We start from the raw sequence: 17,483 nt of genomic DNA on the forward strand, positions 1-17,483 counted from the left end.
TAGTATCACTCCCAGCCAAGGTTCCATTTCTTTTTGTTGAATTATTTATTTATTTACCACAATCCAGACATTGAGAGTACCAGGTCATTTTTATTGTGATACCCCTTTCTATCCTGTTTATTACTTTTTTTTTTTTTTTTTTTTTTAAACACAACAGGCTTTCGGGTCACCTCCAGCAGCTCCCAGTTCAGTTCACGTGATTCGGCACAGTTCTCCGATTCTGGCTCTACTGATGAGGTTGATGAACTTGAAATCCAAGGTAAGAAGTGACACTTTGTTACAAGGGAGGTTTCATTACCTGTTTCTTTCAGTTTAGAATCATATAGGCTGAGAAGCTTTTCCTAAGGAAAAGATTTTCATTATGGTCCATTATGGATTATTGTCAGCTATTTTTTCTTTCCTTTTTTTTTTTTTTTTTTTGAGACAATCTCGCTCGCTCTGTTGCCTGGGCTAGAGTGCCGTGGTGTCAGCCTAGCTCACAGCAACCTCAAACTCCTGGAATCAAGCAATCCTTCTGCCTCAGCCTCCTGAGTAGCTGGGACTACAGGCATGTGCCACCATGCCTGGCTAATTTTTTTTCCTCTATATATTTTTAGCTGTCCAGATCATTTCTGTCTATTTTTAGTAATACGGGGTCTCGCTCTTGCTCAGGCTGATCTCGAACTCCTGACCTCGAGCGATCCTCCCACCTCGGCCTCCCAGAGTGCTAGGATTATAGGCGTGAGCCACCGCGCCTGGCCCTGTTGTCAGCTATTTTAAGGGACAGCCTCTCTTGCTAAAAACAAAACCCCTTTAAAATTTAAGCAGAAAAGAACACTGAAAGGAAGTGGTCCAGATGGAGTGGGCTGGCTGTTCGAGTCCTCAATTGTATCTTTCTCTTGGGTTTTCTCTCCGATTCTTTCGTTTAGCTCCTAGGGTTGGCTCATACCACATGAAATTAGAATCCTATTCTCTTGTGCTCTGTGACACAACTGAAATTGTTTCAAAGTGTTCAAAAGGAGCTTTTTTATAATCCTAAGAGAAAAGGACAAAAAGAATCCTGTGGGGGGGAAGCAAAAAAGGGAAAAAAATCCAATTTATAAAAAGGAGCTTTAATTTGTGTCATACCAGTGCTAACTTGCTTAGCAGAATCAGAGGCTCTTTCTGTTGTTGTTATCGTTATTGTTGTTGTTAGCACAGAGAAGGGAAAGAGTTCTAATCTGGGAAGACAATTGTGTTAAATCAGGCTAATGTCCCATTCCTGCAAATCATAGATTTCTTCAAATTCGCATCAGCAAAACAAACAGATAAACAAAAAAACAGTTCAGGGACATAAGCTCTTCCCTCATGGGTGAAACCAAGAGGAATTTCCTTACAGAAGTGAATTGTATCTATATCGTTCTCTACTATAACACACACTCACACACACACACACACACACACACGTAAACTGTGTCTATAATTCTACATCATAACACTGGAACATGATGATGAATAGATCTTTTAATACATGAAGCTTTGATTTCCTTTTTATACCAATCTAGAGAACCCACTCACCTGCACAGACCTCCAGATGCAGGAGTCAGGTTTCTTCCCCCTTTACAAATTCAGTTTTTACACATATTTTCCAGGTCTCCAGGAAGTCTTCCTTCTGTGTTCTCCTTAATGTATCTGATTTCTGTTCATGACAATAATAGGTAGTCACCTAGAACTCCTTTTTTTTCTTTGTTTATATATGGTTTTCCAATAATTCTCCAATTCTTCACCACTAGCTAGGTGTCCTACAATTCAATTCTGACACTAACTACCTGGAGTTAGCACAGATCCCACAGGTTAAGGGTACAGGGTACAGTCCGACGAGATTAATTCCACTTCAGATGCCAGAGATAAGTAGGGCCACCTGGCTACCTGCACTTTTGCTTGACTGGCTACCAATTCAGGCGTTCCCATGACCCCCTTACCCCTATGTTCAATAATTCATTAGGGCTGTGCGTGGTGGCACTAATCCTAGCACTCTGGGAGGCCAAGGTGGGAGGATCACTCGAGGTCAGGAGTTCGAGACCAACCTGAGCAAGAGCGAGACCCTGTCTCTGCTGGAAAAAAAAAAAAAAATAGAATAATTCATTAGAATGACACAAAATTTAGGAAAGCACTATACTTATGATTATAGTTTATTATAAAGGATACAAATAAACAGCCACGTGAAGAGGTACGTAGGGCAAGGTCCTGAAGAGTCCTGAGCACAGGAACCTTTGTCCCTGTAGAGTCAGGGTGCTTCACCTTCCCAGTGCATTGATATGTTCACCAACCAGGAAGCTCCCCCAAACCTCTTCATTCCAAGTTTTTTATTGAAATCTTATTATGCAGGCATGATTGATTAAGTCATTGGCCATTGGTAATTGAACTGAATCTTCAGACCTTCTCCCCTTCGTGGAGGTGAAGGGGGAGTGAAAGTTCAAATCCTCTACTCATGTGACTGGTTTTTCTGATGACCAGCTCCCATTCTGAAGCTATCTAGGGGCCTGCCAAGAGTCACCTTATTAGCATACACTCAGGTATGATTGAAAGTGGGCTCTTTTTAAATAATAAAAGTCATTGCTATGATTCAGGATATTCCAAGGGTTTTAGGAGATCTGTGCCAGGAACCAGGGACAAAGATCAAATAAATTTCCTTATACCATAGTCTATGATTGACTTGATCTTCTAATTAGAAGAAAATATGAGGGTTCTGCCCTCTGTCTCAGGATCAGTAGTCAGAATTTCATGAGGGTAATATTAATGTAAATTGAGAACATTCTGCTTTACTGGGTGTGGAGCAGTCCACTTGACTATTAATATTAACTCTGTTTCCTGAAGCAAAGCAGGGAGCCAGAGGCAGCAATTCAGTCTGGAAGGAGCCTGCCTACGGGAAACAAAAAGTGCACTCCTGTTGGAAGTGTTGCTGCAGCTGTGTGCCCTGAAGAGATGTTTAACCAGCTAATTCTCTAGTCAGTTCAGAGCAGAAATCCTTAAAGGAAAAGACCTTAAGACAGGGTTTCTTAACCTCTAGACTGGATAATTCTTTGTTGTGAGGGACTGTGCTGTGCATTGTAAGATGTTTAGCATCATCCCGGCCTATACCAACTAGATGTCTCTAGTACCCTCCTCCCCAGTCAAGACAATCAGAAATGTCTCCAGATAGTACCAAAATCACCCCTGGTCGATAACCACTGCCATAGGAGATCCTTGATGTTAGGCTGGTATGGGAGCAATAACTATCTTCCAAACTATAGTGAGTACCTACCTGTGGATGTAACTTCTTAAAAGCCATTTCATCTTTTTAAGCAAAGGTCATGTTCTGATTCCAGAAACATGTGGTATAGAACTGTCATTCTCATCAGTTTACTTCCTGTCAGAATACTAAAGGGCCCCCTTTTATAATCATTATTACACAGATGATAGCGAAGGATCTAACCTGACTCACATGTCAAAGAATGGACTCTCAGTGTCGATGGCCTCGATGTTCTCAGGTATCCTGTGTTGGAAGTGTGGATGTGCTCATACATGCATGTGCCTAAATATCGTAGCAGCTTTTTTGTATCAAGTAATCATGTGATACCTGTCAAGGTTACGAGGACTGTAGGGTCTGGAGAACTAGTTGGAAAAAACTGGATGTAAGCCAGAACAAGCCAGGAACAATTTAGGTATTCAAATACTCTTCATATGACTCCAGCAATCCTCATCAGTAAGTTTGTCCTTGGTGATTATTCCCTGCAATGATAATTTTAGAGTAAGTGGTCATTGTGACTGATAGAGACAATGGACAGTTTAGAAATGAATGGTAAGATGAAGAATTTTGGTTCCAATCTATACTAAGCTCCTGCTACACATTCAGATAGCGAAAGTGGGATAGAATGCTATGAAGCTTAGTGTCTCCTTTGAATTTGAAGAGCCAACTTTCAGAAAGCTATCTTTGCTTGGTACTTCATATAGAATTAGGATTTACTGCTATAAATTCTATAATTTATAGGATTTACTGCTATAAATGTTGGTTCTTAGTAATTGCTTTGTGATCTAAACAAGTAGGCTTTCTGTATGTGTGGTTAACTAAACGAAAGTTGCAGTTTTGTACTCAAAATGGTTTTAAAACACATAAACAACATAACTCTACTTTAGATTTCTTTATTGCTTTCTGTTCTTTGTCATCTGTTTCTGGTCTTTCAAAAAAATGTTTATTTTATATGTTTTAATGGTTTTTTTAAGAGAGAGGGTCTTACTGTGTTGCTGAGGCTGGAGTGCAATGGCACAATCCTAGCTCACCGCAGCCTTGAACTCCTGGGCTCAAGCAGTCTTCTTGCCTCAGCCTTCCCCGTAGCTAGGACTACAGGCATGTGCCACTATGCCTAGCTAATTTTTTGGAGTTGGAGTCTTGCTTTTTGCTCTGGCTGATCTCAAACTCCTGGCCTCAGGTGATCCTCCCACCTTGGCCTCCCAAAGCACTGGGATTACAGGTGTGAGCCACTCTGCCTGGCCTGTTTCTGGTCTTTAATCAAGTTTGTTACTGGTACCAAATTCTTTCTAAAAAGTGTCATTATCCTTTGCATTAGCAATCTTCCTAATCATGTCTAGAGGTTTATAGACATGTTTCTTTTTGGTCACTTTAAGTAATTTATACTGTTGAATAGTCTTTTAGGATACCATCAGAGGAAGGTTATCAGAATCTATAATACTTTTGAAAAAAATTAAAGGACTTAAGCATCATATTGTGGAATGATCTGTGATAAATACTCATCATATTGTAATACTCTACTTAATGTCATCACCTTTCTTAGATCCTGGCCATATGGAACAGAAGTGTTTATGAATAAAATAGATTTGAAAGTTACTTTCTCCTAGCAATAAAGTAGATATAAACCTTGAGATCATAAAAAGCTTATTCATAAAAAAGCTTTGCATTAATCAACATCTATTTCTTTATTTTTAAAAATTTTTTGCATCGTTATCTTTCAGAAATAATATTTTTTTAAAAGCAATTTTACTGTGGTATAATTTTATATATCATAATCCTCCCACTTCAAATATACAACTCAATGATTTTTAGTAAATTTACCAAGTTGTACAACCATCACCATAATCTAATTCTAGAACATTGTCATCTCCCCAGTAATATCCCTTGTGCCTATTCACGGTTAATTCCAGTTCCCACCCCCAGCCCCAGTCAACAACTAATCTACTATAGATTTGCCTTTTCTGGACATTTCATATAAATGGAATCATAATATGTGATATATGATCTTTTGTATCTGGCTTCCTTCACTTCATCTATTTCTGCTGATGGTATCTGCTACATTGGTTTCATATTATTCATAAGTTTCCAGACCCAGAGAGTCTTTTCAACTTCTTTGGTTTTTGTTATCCTTGTTTTTGGGTTCCCCCTCCCCATATCCTCATCTATTAAGGCTTTATCAATACTTCTTTATCTTCCTTTGTAGATTCTTCTAGAGTTTCAGTCTTCTGCATATGTGTATCTAGTCAAGGTCCAATCAGGAGACAGAAACCATTGAATAGGGAAAGTTTAATATAAAGAATTATTAGCTATAATGGGAAATTGATGTAATAGGAGGTTGGCTCATGAGAAGTAAAGGAAACTCTAAAGAATAAAGGAGAGCAGATAAGAGATAGCGCATCCGGGGAAGGAACAAATGTAAAAGAAGGCCACATCCCCAAGGCTGAGATTCAGACCTCCTGGCTTACTGGATGGTGGAGAAGTTCTCTGAAGCACAGAGCTGCCCCAGGGTAGTACCAGGGGACACTATCCATGAGGAGATGCCATGCCAACAACTCTCACTAGGAAACCATTCTCTAGGGTGCTGGGAGAGGCTGCCCCCAGGGAGGTGTTGGGCCTCAGGACTCAAGGAGTACTGGGGAAAATAGTTCATGTGGAGCTGCTAGGCCTATGGTACTCACTACAAAGCTCTCCCAGGAAGCTGACCCAGGGGGTGCCTGGGAGAGCTGTTTATGAGAGGTACCACTCCTGGCACTCTGCTGCAAAGTTGCCCAAGGCATGCTTCCCCAGGGAAATTCACATGCACTACAGGAGTCAGCCTAGAGAAGCACACCAGAACCAGCATCCCTCCAGTGCCCTCTACTGACAGAGCTTAGCATTGTGCCAGCTGGCAAAAGAACCATTTATGGGTCCAGCTTCATTATCGCAGAGCAAGCAAAAATAAGCACAGATTTGGAGCTGAAAAGAAATAAATTGATAGCTGGCATAATAGCTGGCATAATATATAAGGAGGAAAGTTCATGAACTGTATTTTATGACAAGTTTTAAAATTATAGCCAATTCAAGGCAATCAGTTGCTTCTCCTCCTACCCCTGCCTTTTTAATCAAATTTTTTCTCTTTTTAAAACAAGAATAATTGTGGTTCTCTGCTTTAAAGTGTTTCCTCTTGAGTTAGCAATTATAGAAAATTCATTAGAGCTGGATTCCCAGATGTATTGGATTTGACCTTACCTGCTAGAAGGAAAACAGGATGGGAACCAACATCAAACTGGCCAGTAAAGTCTGAAGCTGACTCTTCCTGTGCCTCACTTACTGTGTTTAAACATTTGCATATTTTGGTAAGGTACCAAGGTTTTAGCCAGTTCTTGCCTGATCACCCAATACCAGTGTCTGGACATGCAGCAAATTCTTCTTACAATATGTCATTGTTTTTGTTGTTGTTTGTTTTGATATTTTTTAACTTTTTTCAGTCAGTAATAATAGCCTTATCCTATCTAAAGCATTAAAAGCACTTGAAATCAGATCACTTGAAAAAATATATGTTTTTGTACAAAAAAATCAAATAAAAAGTTTCATAATTATGTTTAATTCCACTTGAAAGATTAGTTTCTTGGACTTCTTCTAAAGTGCTCTCATTTGGGGTACATTTAATCCATCCAGTTGAATAGCTTCCTCCTCTCTCTTTTCTCCTAAATTATCTGTCTTAGACCCTGGTCTACTTTAACTCAGATCCTTAACTAGTGTTCCCACCATGTCAACTTAGTCATCTGCTTGAACTGACCAGAGAGTCAGCAAGAAATAGTACAGGCCCACTATCCATAAAGCTCTGTGGTACTTGATCAGTGTCAAGTGTCATGTCCCCTTTGAAATCAAGTGCTACCTCTCCCCATCCACCCCTGGTAGTAAGAGTTTTACCTCTAAAGCCATGTGGTCCTCTGTACTCTTGGAAGCATTGCTGATTAGCTAGGAACTCCTGCACATACCTCTGACCTTATTGTACCTTTGGTTAAAAAAAAAAAGGAGGAAACGTGATAAATATATCTTTTAAAAACAAGGGAATGATTTTTTTTCCTGCAAAGAAAAAAAAAGACTTCCTCTCTGTGAGGATAAAGAACTTTTAAATAGTTTTATGAAGACAGAGGTTCCTTAGCAACCATGAATTATCACTCACCCCTCTTCTCTCTAATGTGTACTGTTTTCTTTAATAACCTGGGACTAAAGTAATAGAAGTGGTTAGCTCTTTATTCAGGACTATCTGTCTAAGGTTTTCTCATTTTTTTTTCTTCCTATTATTCCTAAACAGAATGAAATTTGCAAAAGCTTTTAATTGCTTTTAGCCAATCAATCATTTATTTAGGAACTATTTTCTATAAAGCTATTATGTACAAAGCACTGTGAGAGTTACTAGGACAAGCCAGTACTTATGTACAATCCGCGGCAGTGTAAGTGTTATCTGAAGACATGTTGCAAACCAAACCGTCTACGACGGTCTAGTTTGCTGTTTTCTACTCTTTTTTTCTTTTCTCTAATGTCACCAATTAGATGGAAATAGAGAGCTAGCAGTGCATTGGGATCTGGGTTTTGGTGCTGTAAGTTCAGACAGAAAATATGATTATATATGAACATCTTTGTTGTTAAATAAAATAGGCTTTGTTAATTGCTAGCAAAAATGTCCTGTTTTTCTGTGCTTAGCATATGAAAGCACAGATTTCAATCCTGTTATCTTACTTATGTATATAGCTTTGAAGACATTAGTTTGTCAGCAATATTATTTGAGTATATGCTTGTATACAGAGCCCTGTGTTAAGTATTTTAGAGCCAAAAGAAGAATTAGAGACAATCTCATTTCCTCACAAGGAGATTTTATAATCTACTTGTATATACAAAAAAAATATATATATATACAGGGGAAACATTTGAGGAACAATTGAGCTACCCATGGCTAAGTGCAGAGTGATGTTATACAAGTTTAGTGCTCTATTGAGTGCTCAGACACAGTAGATTGATCATTGTGTAAGCTTGATTAGGAAATAAAAGTCTTTTCACTGGGCATCAAAGGAAGAGATGGTATTTATCAGAACAGTCTTGTTTTCATGACTTGGATAGGCTCTATCTTCCTTTCTTGAACATGACTGCTGTATTTCACATTCGCCTCCATCAAAAGTGTTTGGGTAGATGAGGTCTCTGGAGGTTCAGGCATGTTATTTTTAGAAATCCTATTCTTAAAGATGGGGTCTCTCTGTGTTACCCAGGCTAGAGTGCAGTGGCTATTCACATGTGCAATCATAGTGTACTAAAGCCTTAAACTCCTGGGCTCAAATGATCCTTCTGCCTCAGCCTCCTGAATGGCTGGGAGTACAGTCATGTGCCACAGCACCCAGCTTCCACATACATTTAGCGAGTAACTCCTACAACACAAGTTATGTGTTAAGTACTAATTCTTTTATATATATAAAAGGGCCAGATGGAGTTATGGCCTCTGTGAGCTTGCCATTTAAGAAAGCTTGAGATTTAGAGAAGGAGGGAGAAATTTGAATTATTCATTTTGTATTTCTGCTTGCTAGAGGTTGTGTCCCTATATGCCTTAGGATGATTTCTTTTCTCACTCACTGTTTTATACCAAGTCTGGGTTTTTGTTTCCACCTGGATTTGTAACACTTTGACCTTTTCAATGCTATGCATAATGTCACTAATTCGTTCTGGTTTTGACTTGAATAGAGCTAAATTATAAGTTGTGTTTAGTGCTTCACCTGCTCCTGATCCTGCATAGAATGTAGCACCTACCTGCTACCCTGAGTGCTTAGCTTACAGAATGCCTTGTGATGGTTTCATTATCCCTTACCCCCGCCCTTTCCATTCCTGCTCCCCTCATGTCTGGTTTCCGTTTAGATGCTGACATCAGAAGGAGCACAGCCTCAAGCAGCAGATCCTTCAATTCTTCTCAGTCCTTGTGAGTACTTTTTTTTTTTTAATAAAATTTTGGGATATGTGAAGAGACAAGCCCAGTTCTTTGCATGTGGTTAGGAACGGTCATGGGAAAAGCCATCCAAATTCACAGAGAGGCAAGGTTAAAGTGACAGGCCTGCCTGATAGTGATAAGCACAAGGGGAGAGAGCAGAAGATCTTTGGTCCAAACAGGATGGACTCTCATGGAAGCAAAGCTCAAAATGTGAATTGTTCCTCCTTGGCTGACTCTGGTCATAACCAGAACCCCAGAAAAGAGAGCAGTGATCGTGATTTTTGTTACGAAATCAAATTGAACAGGTTCTACATTGTAGACCCAAATAGGGGAAATAGTAGCTCATTTAGGAGGAAAAATAGCTCTTTATAGTCCACAGAGCTGTTTTACTCACTTTGTTTTGTAAGCAGGCATTATTATCTCCATTTTGCAGTTAAAGAAACTAAGGTTCAGAGAAAGGAAGGGCCAGAGTCCTTAATTAGCTGTGCCATGTAAAACCAATAAGTAGAATTTGAACCTAAGTCTTAGGACTGTAAGACCAGTATATTTGTCACTGCACATGTGTGAGAAGATGATGAGAAAAGCAGCTGAGCAGACTAGAGGTGCTGCGAGTGTTCTCTCAGCCCAGAAGTTCCTGTGTATGATATCAGGTCCTGAAGGGAAGGCTCCCATCTGCCTGTCTTGTCCCCATGCTCAGCTTTCCTTGATTCTCTCCTTTCCAGCTCCCACTGCTTCCTACACTCCACATCTGCGGAGGCCGTGGCCATGGGGCTCCTGAAGCAGTTTGAGGGGATGCAGCTTCCAGCTGCCTCGGAGCTGGAGTGGCTAGTCCCAGAGCATGATGCTCCCCAGAAGGTAGGCTCTTCAGCTCTTCTTCCTTACCCAGGAGGCTGTGAGCCTTTCTGATCTTGTTCTCCTTTGTCACGTGTCCCCAGTCTCGAATGAGCCTGTGTGGTTCCTTCCTTACTCATAGAAGCCATTTATTACAAATGTGTTGAATGAATACATGAATGAGTGAATACCTGCTTGCCTAGATTTTCCCTAGCAATCGTCAAAACAAGAGATAAAGCTTCCTTCACTGTCCTTATTCCACATGACTTCTCACTAGACCCAGAGGTGCAACTGTTGTTTTGTGACTACCTTTGAGACACTGTGAAAGTGAATTGTTCAGACTTGTCTTCGCTCTGCAGTTGAGTCTCTAAGGCATGAAGCACCTGGCATACCAAGGGTCCTGAGATGAGTGCAGGGACGTCATTAGCAGTGGGTGCCACCACCTGGGATGCTGGCTTTGATTGCTTCTTGGAACCCAAGGCCCTCACTTCCAATATCCTGGTGCCTCCTGGTTGGTTTTGAGGGCCAAGGTTTCCTAAAGCCCTTACCCTGTGGTATTCCTGAAATGTCTTTTATAAACTATGCTCTGTCATGTCCAGAAGCATGAAGCATTTGTGTTTCCCCAGACTATGCATGTTAGCTCACCCTGTGCTTTTCTCCTGTAGCTCCTGCCCATCCCTGACTCATTGCCCATCTCACCGGATGATGGGCAGCACGCTGACATCTACAAGCTGCGTATCCGTGTTCGTGGCAACTTGGAGTGGGCCCCACCGCGGCCTCAGATAATTTTTAATGTTCATCCAGCCCCAACGTGAGTAGCCAGTGTCTCTGCCCTCTGGAAAACAGATACATCCTCTTTGGATTGTCAGGGCTTTCTCCTGTCCCTGTTGTCTCTGCCTCCAGCTGTACTTCCCACACAATTCTGTCCATTTAAAGGCAGAGGAAGAGGATTATCCATTTTGTCCTTAAATTCTTACTCCAGCTCCTCCTCTTCCTTCGCAGAGCTAATTGGAAATGAGGGCTTTTTTTCACTGGCATGCCTCACCTGTTGCCTTCCTTCCAGTAGATTTGTGAGCTTACTGGTTTTTCTTTTCCTTTTAAGATGGATGGATGCTTTTTTCCCCTGTTGTTCTCTCCCCTTTACTATTTCTCATCCCGCACAGTTATCCAGAAAGTGTGGTTCATTATTAGGGAGAGTCACTGCCTAGACCTAAATCTTAACTTAATCTTCAGTTAGATTTAGTTCTCCCAATATCTTCATTTGGTCCAACTAAAATAAGAGGTGAATTCCCCTCCTTTCCCACACTTCGTAAGAGTTCTATGTTTGTATCTTCATCCTTCACACCTCAGAGGCTGCATGCACCTGCTATCTGCCAATCCCCTCTCCTTCCCCCTCCTTAGGAGGAAAATTGCTGTGGCCAAGCAGAATTACCGCTGTGCAGGATGTGGCATCCGGACTGACCCTGGTGAGTATCTTCTGTTACCACTATACTGCCTCCAACGGCTTTACCCTCTCCCACACCTAGGGCTTGTCAGAGGTAGTAAGAGGAGGTGACAGGGCAGAATTGCTGAAGGGGAAAGAAGGGGCCTGAAGGGGAAGGGTAGGACCAGGCACAAGCACTGACAATCAGTGGGAAATTATTTCTGGGAGCACATTACCAGGATTGTTTACTGGAGAGAGTTGGGTAGTTTCAGCTAGATTCTTGGAGACTGAGTCTTGGCAGATTTTGTTTATTTCCCCAGTGGCCTCCTGGGTGGGATGTAGGTCCCACAGGCCCCAGTATGTGGGTTTCTGTCAGTTTTGGGGAGCCCACCAGAGGTGGCTGGAGGCCACTGGCTGTCCCTCCCTGCCCTTTCAAGGGAGTAGCCTTACCAGCTTATAGGTGGGAAAGACTCATCTGGCCCTTTGGCTTTCCCATTTTTCCAGATTATATCAAGCGGCTGCGGTACTGTGAGTACTTGGGCAAATACTTCTGTCAGTGCTGCCATGAGAATGCCCAGATGGTCATCCCCAGCCGGATTCTGCGCAAGTGGGACTTCAGCAAGTACTATGTCAGCAATTTCTCCAAGGACCTGCTGATTAAGATCTGGAACGATCCTCTCTTCAATGTGCAGGACATCAACACCGCCCTCTATAGGAAGGTCAAGCTGCTCAATCAAGTCCGAGTAAGACCCTTGAAAAGGCCACATCAGAGATTCTTACCTTTCTCCTCAGCCCGTCCCTCTGTTCATACAGGACTTTCCAAGCTCACCACACCTCTCATTACCACAATTTCAGAGCTGTGACCATGTCATCATTCATGCTCTCCCTATGTACTTTCTTAATCTCTTCTCATCTCCCAGGTATCTCTCTAGTCAGAGCTTCAAACCTGGCAATGGCAGCTCTGAAGCTATAGATAGTGCTTAATGGCAAAAGCAGAATTTCTCCCTTCACTGAAAATATTACTGAGTGGAGAATTCGGTATTAAGTAGGACATTCAAATTCTGGAATTCTCAGCTACTCCGGGCTATGTTTGTGATTTGTGCAGACTGACCTGGCAGAGGGGCCTTCCCAGAATGGAGATCACTTTGAAGCAGGTTGTTGAGTTAGACAGAGGTGTAGAGGACAGTCTGATCTACCTGCTGTATGCAAAACTTCCAGACCTCCAGGGTTTAAAGGCACCGGTTTTTCTAACAGTTGATTCTCTCCTCTTCTCCAAACCCCCCTACCCCACCCACACTTTCTCTTCAGCTGCTGCGGGTCCAGCTGTATCACATGAAGAACATGTTCAAGACATGCCGGCTGGCCAAAGAGTAAGTCTTGTGTGGAGGCCAGAGTCCTTTGGTGGAGTGAACGTCTCTGAAAGGGACCTGTCCCAGCAGTTGGCTCTTGTTATGTGAAAGAGAGTAGAGGGATTTTGCAGAAATGTAAATGGTAAATGAGAAGCCACAGAAGTACCTGTATCTGTATCCTTCTCTCTTGAGGGGAAATCTGTGGTTCTTCTATCCAGGGCAGGCCACCACTCTTTGAAAGCTGGCATGGATCACTCTGCAAGAGGTTATAAATAAGTCACTGCTGTCACCCAGACACCTGGTAGTGTGGGAAGGCTAAGGTAGCCTGGAACACTTGGGCTGGCTGCATCTTGCTTTATCTTTAAAGCAAGATTACTTATTACTTTATCTTATTACTTTATCTCTCCTGTTCTGGGTAGGGAACCTTCTGCTATCATGTGCCACACAAAGTGTTCATTCACTCCCCTGCCGCCTTCCCCTCATTTCCTGTAGGCTTCTGGATTCCTTTGACACAGTCCCAGGCCACCTGACAGAAGATCTCCACCTGTACTCACTGAATGACCTGACTGCAACCAGGAAGGGGGAGCTGGGGCCCCGGCTGGCTGAGCTCACCAGGGCAGGGGCTGCCCACGTAGAACGGTGCATGGTGAGAAAGTCTCGCTTTAGCATGCAGCTGAGCCCTTGCTTAGGGAAACAGGGAGTGGGGTGGACCCAGGGTTCTTGCCTTTTAGCTCCAGGAAGTTGACATGGCCAATCAACACTGTGAGAGAAACTGAAGACGGTTCCTGTTCCAGCTAAATCATCCAGATGTAAAGGACCTAGAATTAGAAGAGGAATTGGTGCTGGCATTGCCCCTGGGTAGTTCCAGGCAGGACTGAGCAGACTTTCACTAAAGAATTGTCATGATGTGGGAGGAGAACCCTGGAATCTGGAGAGAGATTCTAATCTGGGTCTTGGCTTTATTATTTTCAATCACTGTGACCAAAAGAAATACTTTGTCTTCTCTGAAAGAAGATAATAACTATACACACTTTCCTCTCAGTATTTTTGAAGATTGTTGAAACAATTTACGTGATGGCATTTTGTAAGCTTTTTTTTTTTTTTTGACAAGGTCTCACTATATTGCCCAAGCTGGTCATGAACTCCTGGACTCAAGGGATTGTCCTGCCTCAGCCTCCCAAGTAGCTGAGACTACAGGCACGCACCACCACGCCTAATTTTTTATATTTGTAGAGATGGGGTCTTGCTGTATTGCGCAGTCTGGTCTCAAACTCCTGGGCTCAAGTCATCCTCCTGCCTCAGGCTCCTGAGTAACTGGGATTACAGGCGTGAGCCACGGTGCCTAGCTCTTGTCTCCTCCTTAAAGCTTTGTGTAACCCCACCCAGCCTGGCCCTAGTTTGGCTTCCACGTTTCTAAGTCCAGCCCAGGCTTCTTTCTTCCTTTAGCCCACTCAGTTTTTATTTATATTTTGTTCCTCCCTCCCTAGGGTTCACCCTCCTGTGCCAGTTCCTGATGTGCTCCCTCTCATTTTGCTACATGTCTCTTTCCTCCCCAGCTCTGCCAAGCCAAGGGCTTCATCTGTGAGTTCTGTCAGAATGAGGAAGACATCATCTTTCCTTTTGAGCTCCATAAGTGCCGGACCTGCGAAGGTGAGGGCTGGTGCTAGGAGTGGGACAAGCAAGACTGAACACAAAGCTCATTGATTTTCCTTGAGCCACCCTGTTAGCAAGAGTTTGGTTTGATTCAGCAGTTCCCTGTGTTTCTCCACCAGAGCACTGAGCCATGGTGGTGAGAAGGGGCAGTGGCAGTGACTTACTTCCTGCTTGAGATAATACAAATTGTTTTCTTCTCTCTCTCACCTTCCCAAACTGAATAGAGTGTAAAGCGTGTTACCATAAAGCTTGCTTCAAGTCTGGAAGCTGTCCCCGGTGTGAGCGGCTACAGGCCCGGCGGGAGTTGCTGGCTAAGCAAAGCTTGGAGTCCTACATGTCAGACTATGAGGAGGAACCCACTGAAGCCTTGGCCCTAGAAGCCACCGTCCTGGAGACCACCTGAAGAAAGCACATTAAGCCCTCTACCTAGAGGCTGGGGTCATACATAATGCGGAACTGAGCCACGCTTTTAAGGACTTTCCCCACTTGGGGCTCTTTTTTTTTTTTAATTATCATCATTATTATTTTTTATGCCTTGTCTGATGTCTGTGTGTAGTCAGCCTTTGATAGGTTGATGGGGTCCAGCCTGTTGTGACAGATAAATTGTAAGCACCAGGTATTTCCATCAGAACTGACATGTAGGTTCTTAAGAGAAGCTTTCTCTGTCAGGGGAATGGACAGCAAGACCCAATTCTTCTGGCATGCATGGCCTTCTCTACTAGGACCAGATCTGGTTTCAGCTGTATCTCAAGTGTCACTTCCAGTTTTATTTTGTTTTAGTTCTGGAGCTTCTGAGCCAGGCCCTTCTTAACCAACTCTCTTCTCTGCTGCTAAAACAGGGGGATGGAGTTTTCTCTCTTCTAATCCTGCAACAGGGTCAGACTCTGCCCTGATGAGGAGAAGCACAGAGAATGGGACTCCATCATGGGCATTCTTTCCAGCTTATTTCAGTATTTTGGGGGGCCATAAAGGCAGAATCATTACTATCCTAGAATCCTCAGAGACCTCAGGCATCCATGACTTCTCTGTTTGAAATATTCTAGGCATAGATGATCTCACAGTTGACTTTCTTTGTCTACTCCAGTGTGCTTGAAGCAAAGAACGAACTTACACTTAGGCCAGGCCCATTTGTATAAGGCTTGTAGCCTTATACAACAAGCATAATTGAGGCTATAACACTGTTGCTTAAGGCATTTAGTCAGTGACAGATGTTGGCCTCCTCTTAGCTGTTAAGGTCTCTTTTAATCTAGTTCTTTGGTGAAAGTATGACCTTTCAAGCTTAGGCAAGTCCCTAATGCCATACTAAGGCGAGGACAGAAACCCTGCACGCCATCTTAGTGGGTCCCTTCCTACCCTGTCCTCTGTTAGATGGTCATTATGGTTCTGAGTAAAAGTATGGCCCAACTCCTTTCTCTCTCTCCTTCCTGCAGCAGAGCTGGGACCCTCCTTGGTGGCTGAGTGTCTCTTGCCTTAGTTTCTTTTGTCAAAGTTGGGGGGAAAGCTTCCTGCTATTAGTGGTGTTATAAAACTTGACAGTTTGTGGATGCGTGTGAATGTTCTTGTGTTCTTGGGATAACAAGAGCCTTTATGCCAATTATGCACTTAACTCTTTATCTAGCTTGATGATATTTATATGTTCAGTCATCCTTTTCATATTACTGATTTTAGCATTACCCCCATCCCCACCACCCTTTTAATGTGTGTTTCGAGGGGAAGAGTTCTTGGATGGGACCATGTACCTTGGATGGGACCGTGTATATGTCTGTGTTGGTCTTTCAAGTTGCTATAGCTTCTAACCTTTATGAAAAACACTGGTCAGGGTTGTTCTCCAACAGCTGGGAGCTCTATGAACTAAATCCCGCACCATTTTTGTTCTGAGATTGACTTCTTCCTGTGTACCTGTCTTCCCATAGTTGGTTGCTAGTAGAAAAAAGTTGGCGTGGGTGCTGCCCCGGGAAGCTGAACAGAAAGTTGCACATGGTTGGTGGAAGCTGATGAGTGCCTGAGCGGCAGGGAACAAGGAGTCTCACAAGGAAGTAGAAGGGGCATTAAGGTGATGTCCAAACTGAGGCTCCACCAAAACAAGAGGGAACATGTAAGGAGTTGGCCTATGGTGTTGGTTCCTCTGCCTTAAACTTGGGATCTGAAGGCTGGAAGACCCTGAGGCTGTTACCCCTTCAGTTCATAGTGAAGCTGTAGAAGCCAAGGCCCAGCCCACTTTTGAGAGTTAGCTAGAAACTCTCTTGTCCTTCAAGGAGCTTTGGGAATGACCCCACAAAACTCAAGTCTCACTAAGGGCCAGACCCCAGATTCAAACCTGGTTTATAAAAATGGTGAGCTCTACTTCCAGTTTTGCTTTAAATTACAAATCCACTCCTTACTCCAAGTCACTACACTGGAGGAGAGACGTACTCTATTGTACTGCCTGTTTCATATGAGCATAGGATGAAAAGATGAAAAATGCTGACACAGTTCCTAAAGCTGAACTTAAAAGCCTTATGAGCTCCTGATTTTCACTTATTTTTCTTCACCTCCCCATCCTATCCCTTTAGATTGTGTACCTGTTCTAGTGACCCCGATGCTATGTTGTCATCACTTTCCAAACACCCATTTATTTATTTATTAGAGAGTGGGGGAGAGAGGGCAGAGGATGGGATGTTTTGAAAGCACTTTGCAATTTATCAGTATCTGAAAATCCCCTGCTGTTGTGGGGAAATTTGAATGCACTGAAGAGAGTTCCTTCTAAATGAAATAGGAGGGAAGTGTTCTTTTCTGTAAATAGAAAAACCAGTTTGCTTCCAAGGTAGAAACAAGATTCAAGACATAGCAGAAGAGTGGAAGGCAAATATTTTCCACTTAAATGAGGCTATTATTGACTTTCTCTGCCAAAGCTTTAGCACTTCTGTTGAATTAACACAAAAGGAGCGAGAGTCTAAACAGAGATGTTCTTTGTGTATATGACTTGTGCTTTGAACTGGATTCCACTTGCTGTAGTTCTTGCACAGCCTAACAGTTCGTTGTCAT

The 17,483-nt window shown here is 42.6% G+C and overlaps 1 protein-coding gene across 4 annotated transcripts in view; it reads left to right on the forward strand.

Annotated features, from left to right (window-relative positions):
* Positions 1-17,274, forward strand: part of RUBCN (rubicon autophagy regulator) — a 37,894-nt gene extending 20,620 nt beyond the window's left edge. For 3 of the 4 annotated variants that reach the window (XM_069475152.1, XM_069475153.1, XM_069475154.1), the window contains 10 exons: positions 158-259; positions 9,134-9,194; positions 9,926-10,058; positions 10,700-10,845; positions 11,436-11,500; positions 11,962-12,200; positions 12,766-12,827; positions 13,299-13,452; positions 14,363-14,456; positions 14,684-17,274. In XM_069475152.1, coding sequence (XP_069331253.1) covers positions 158-259; positions 9,134-9,194; positions 9,926-10,058; positions 10,700-10,845; positions 11,436-11,500; positions 11,962-12,200; positions 12,766-12,827; positions 13,299-13,452; positions 14,363-14,456; positions 14,684-14,862 — 1,235 coding nt within the window. In that variant the 3' untranslated portion in view covers positions 14,863-17,274. Of the gene's footprint in view, positions 1-157; positions 260-3,413; positions 3,489-9,133; positions 9,195-9,925; positions 10,059-10,699; positions 10,846-11,435; positions 11,501-11,961; positions 12,201-12,765; positions 12,828-13,298; positions 13,453-14,362; positions 14,457-14,683 lie in introns of all 4 variants that reach the window. The other variant, XM_069475151.1, reaches the window with a different exon arrangement.
* The last annotated feature ends 209 nt before the right edge of the window (positions 17,275-17,483 follow it).

This window comes from Eulemur rufifrons, chromosome 7 (assembly GCF_041146395.1).
Source record: "Eulemur rufifrons isolate Redbay chromosome 7, OSU_ERuf_1, whole genome shotgun sequence".
Lineage (NCBI taxonomy): Eukaryota > Metazoa > Chordata > Mammalia > Primates > Lemuridae > Eulemur > Eulemur rufifrons.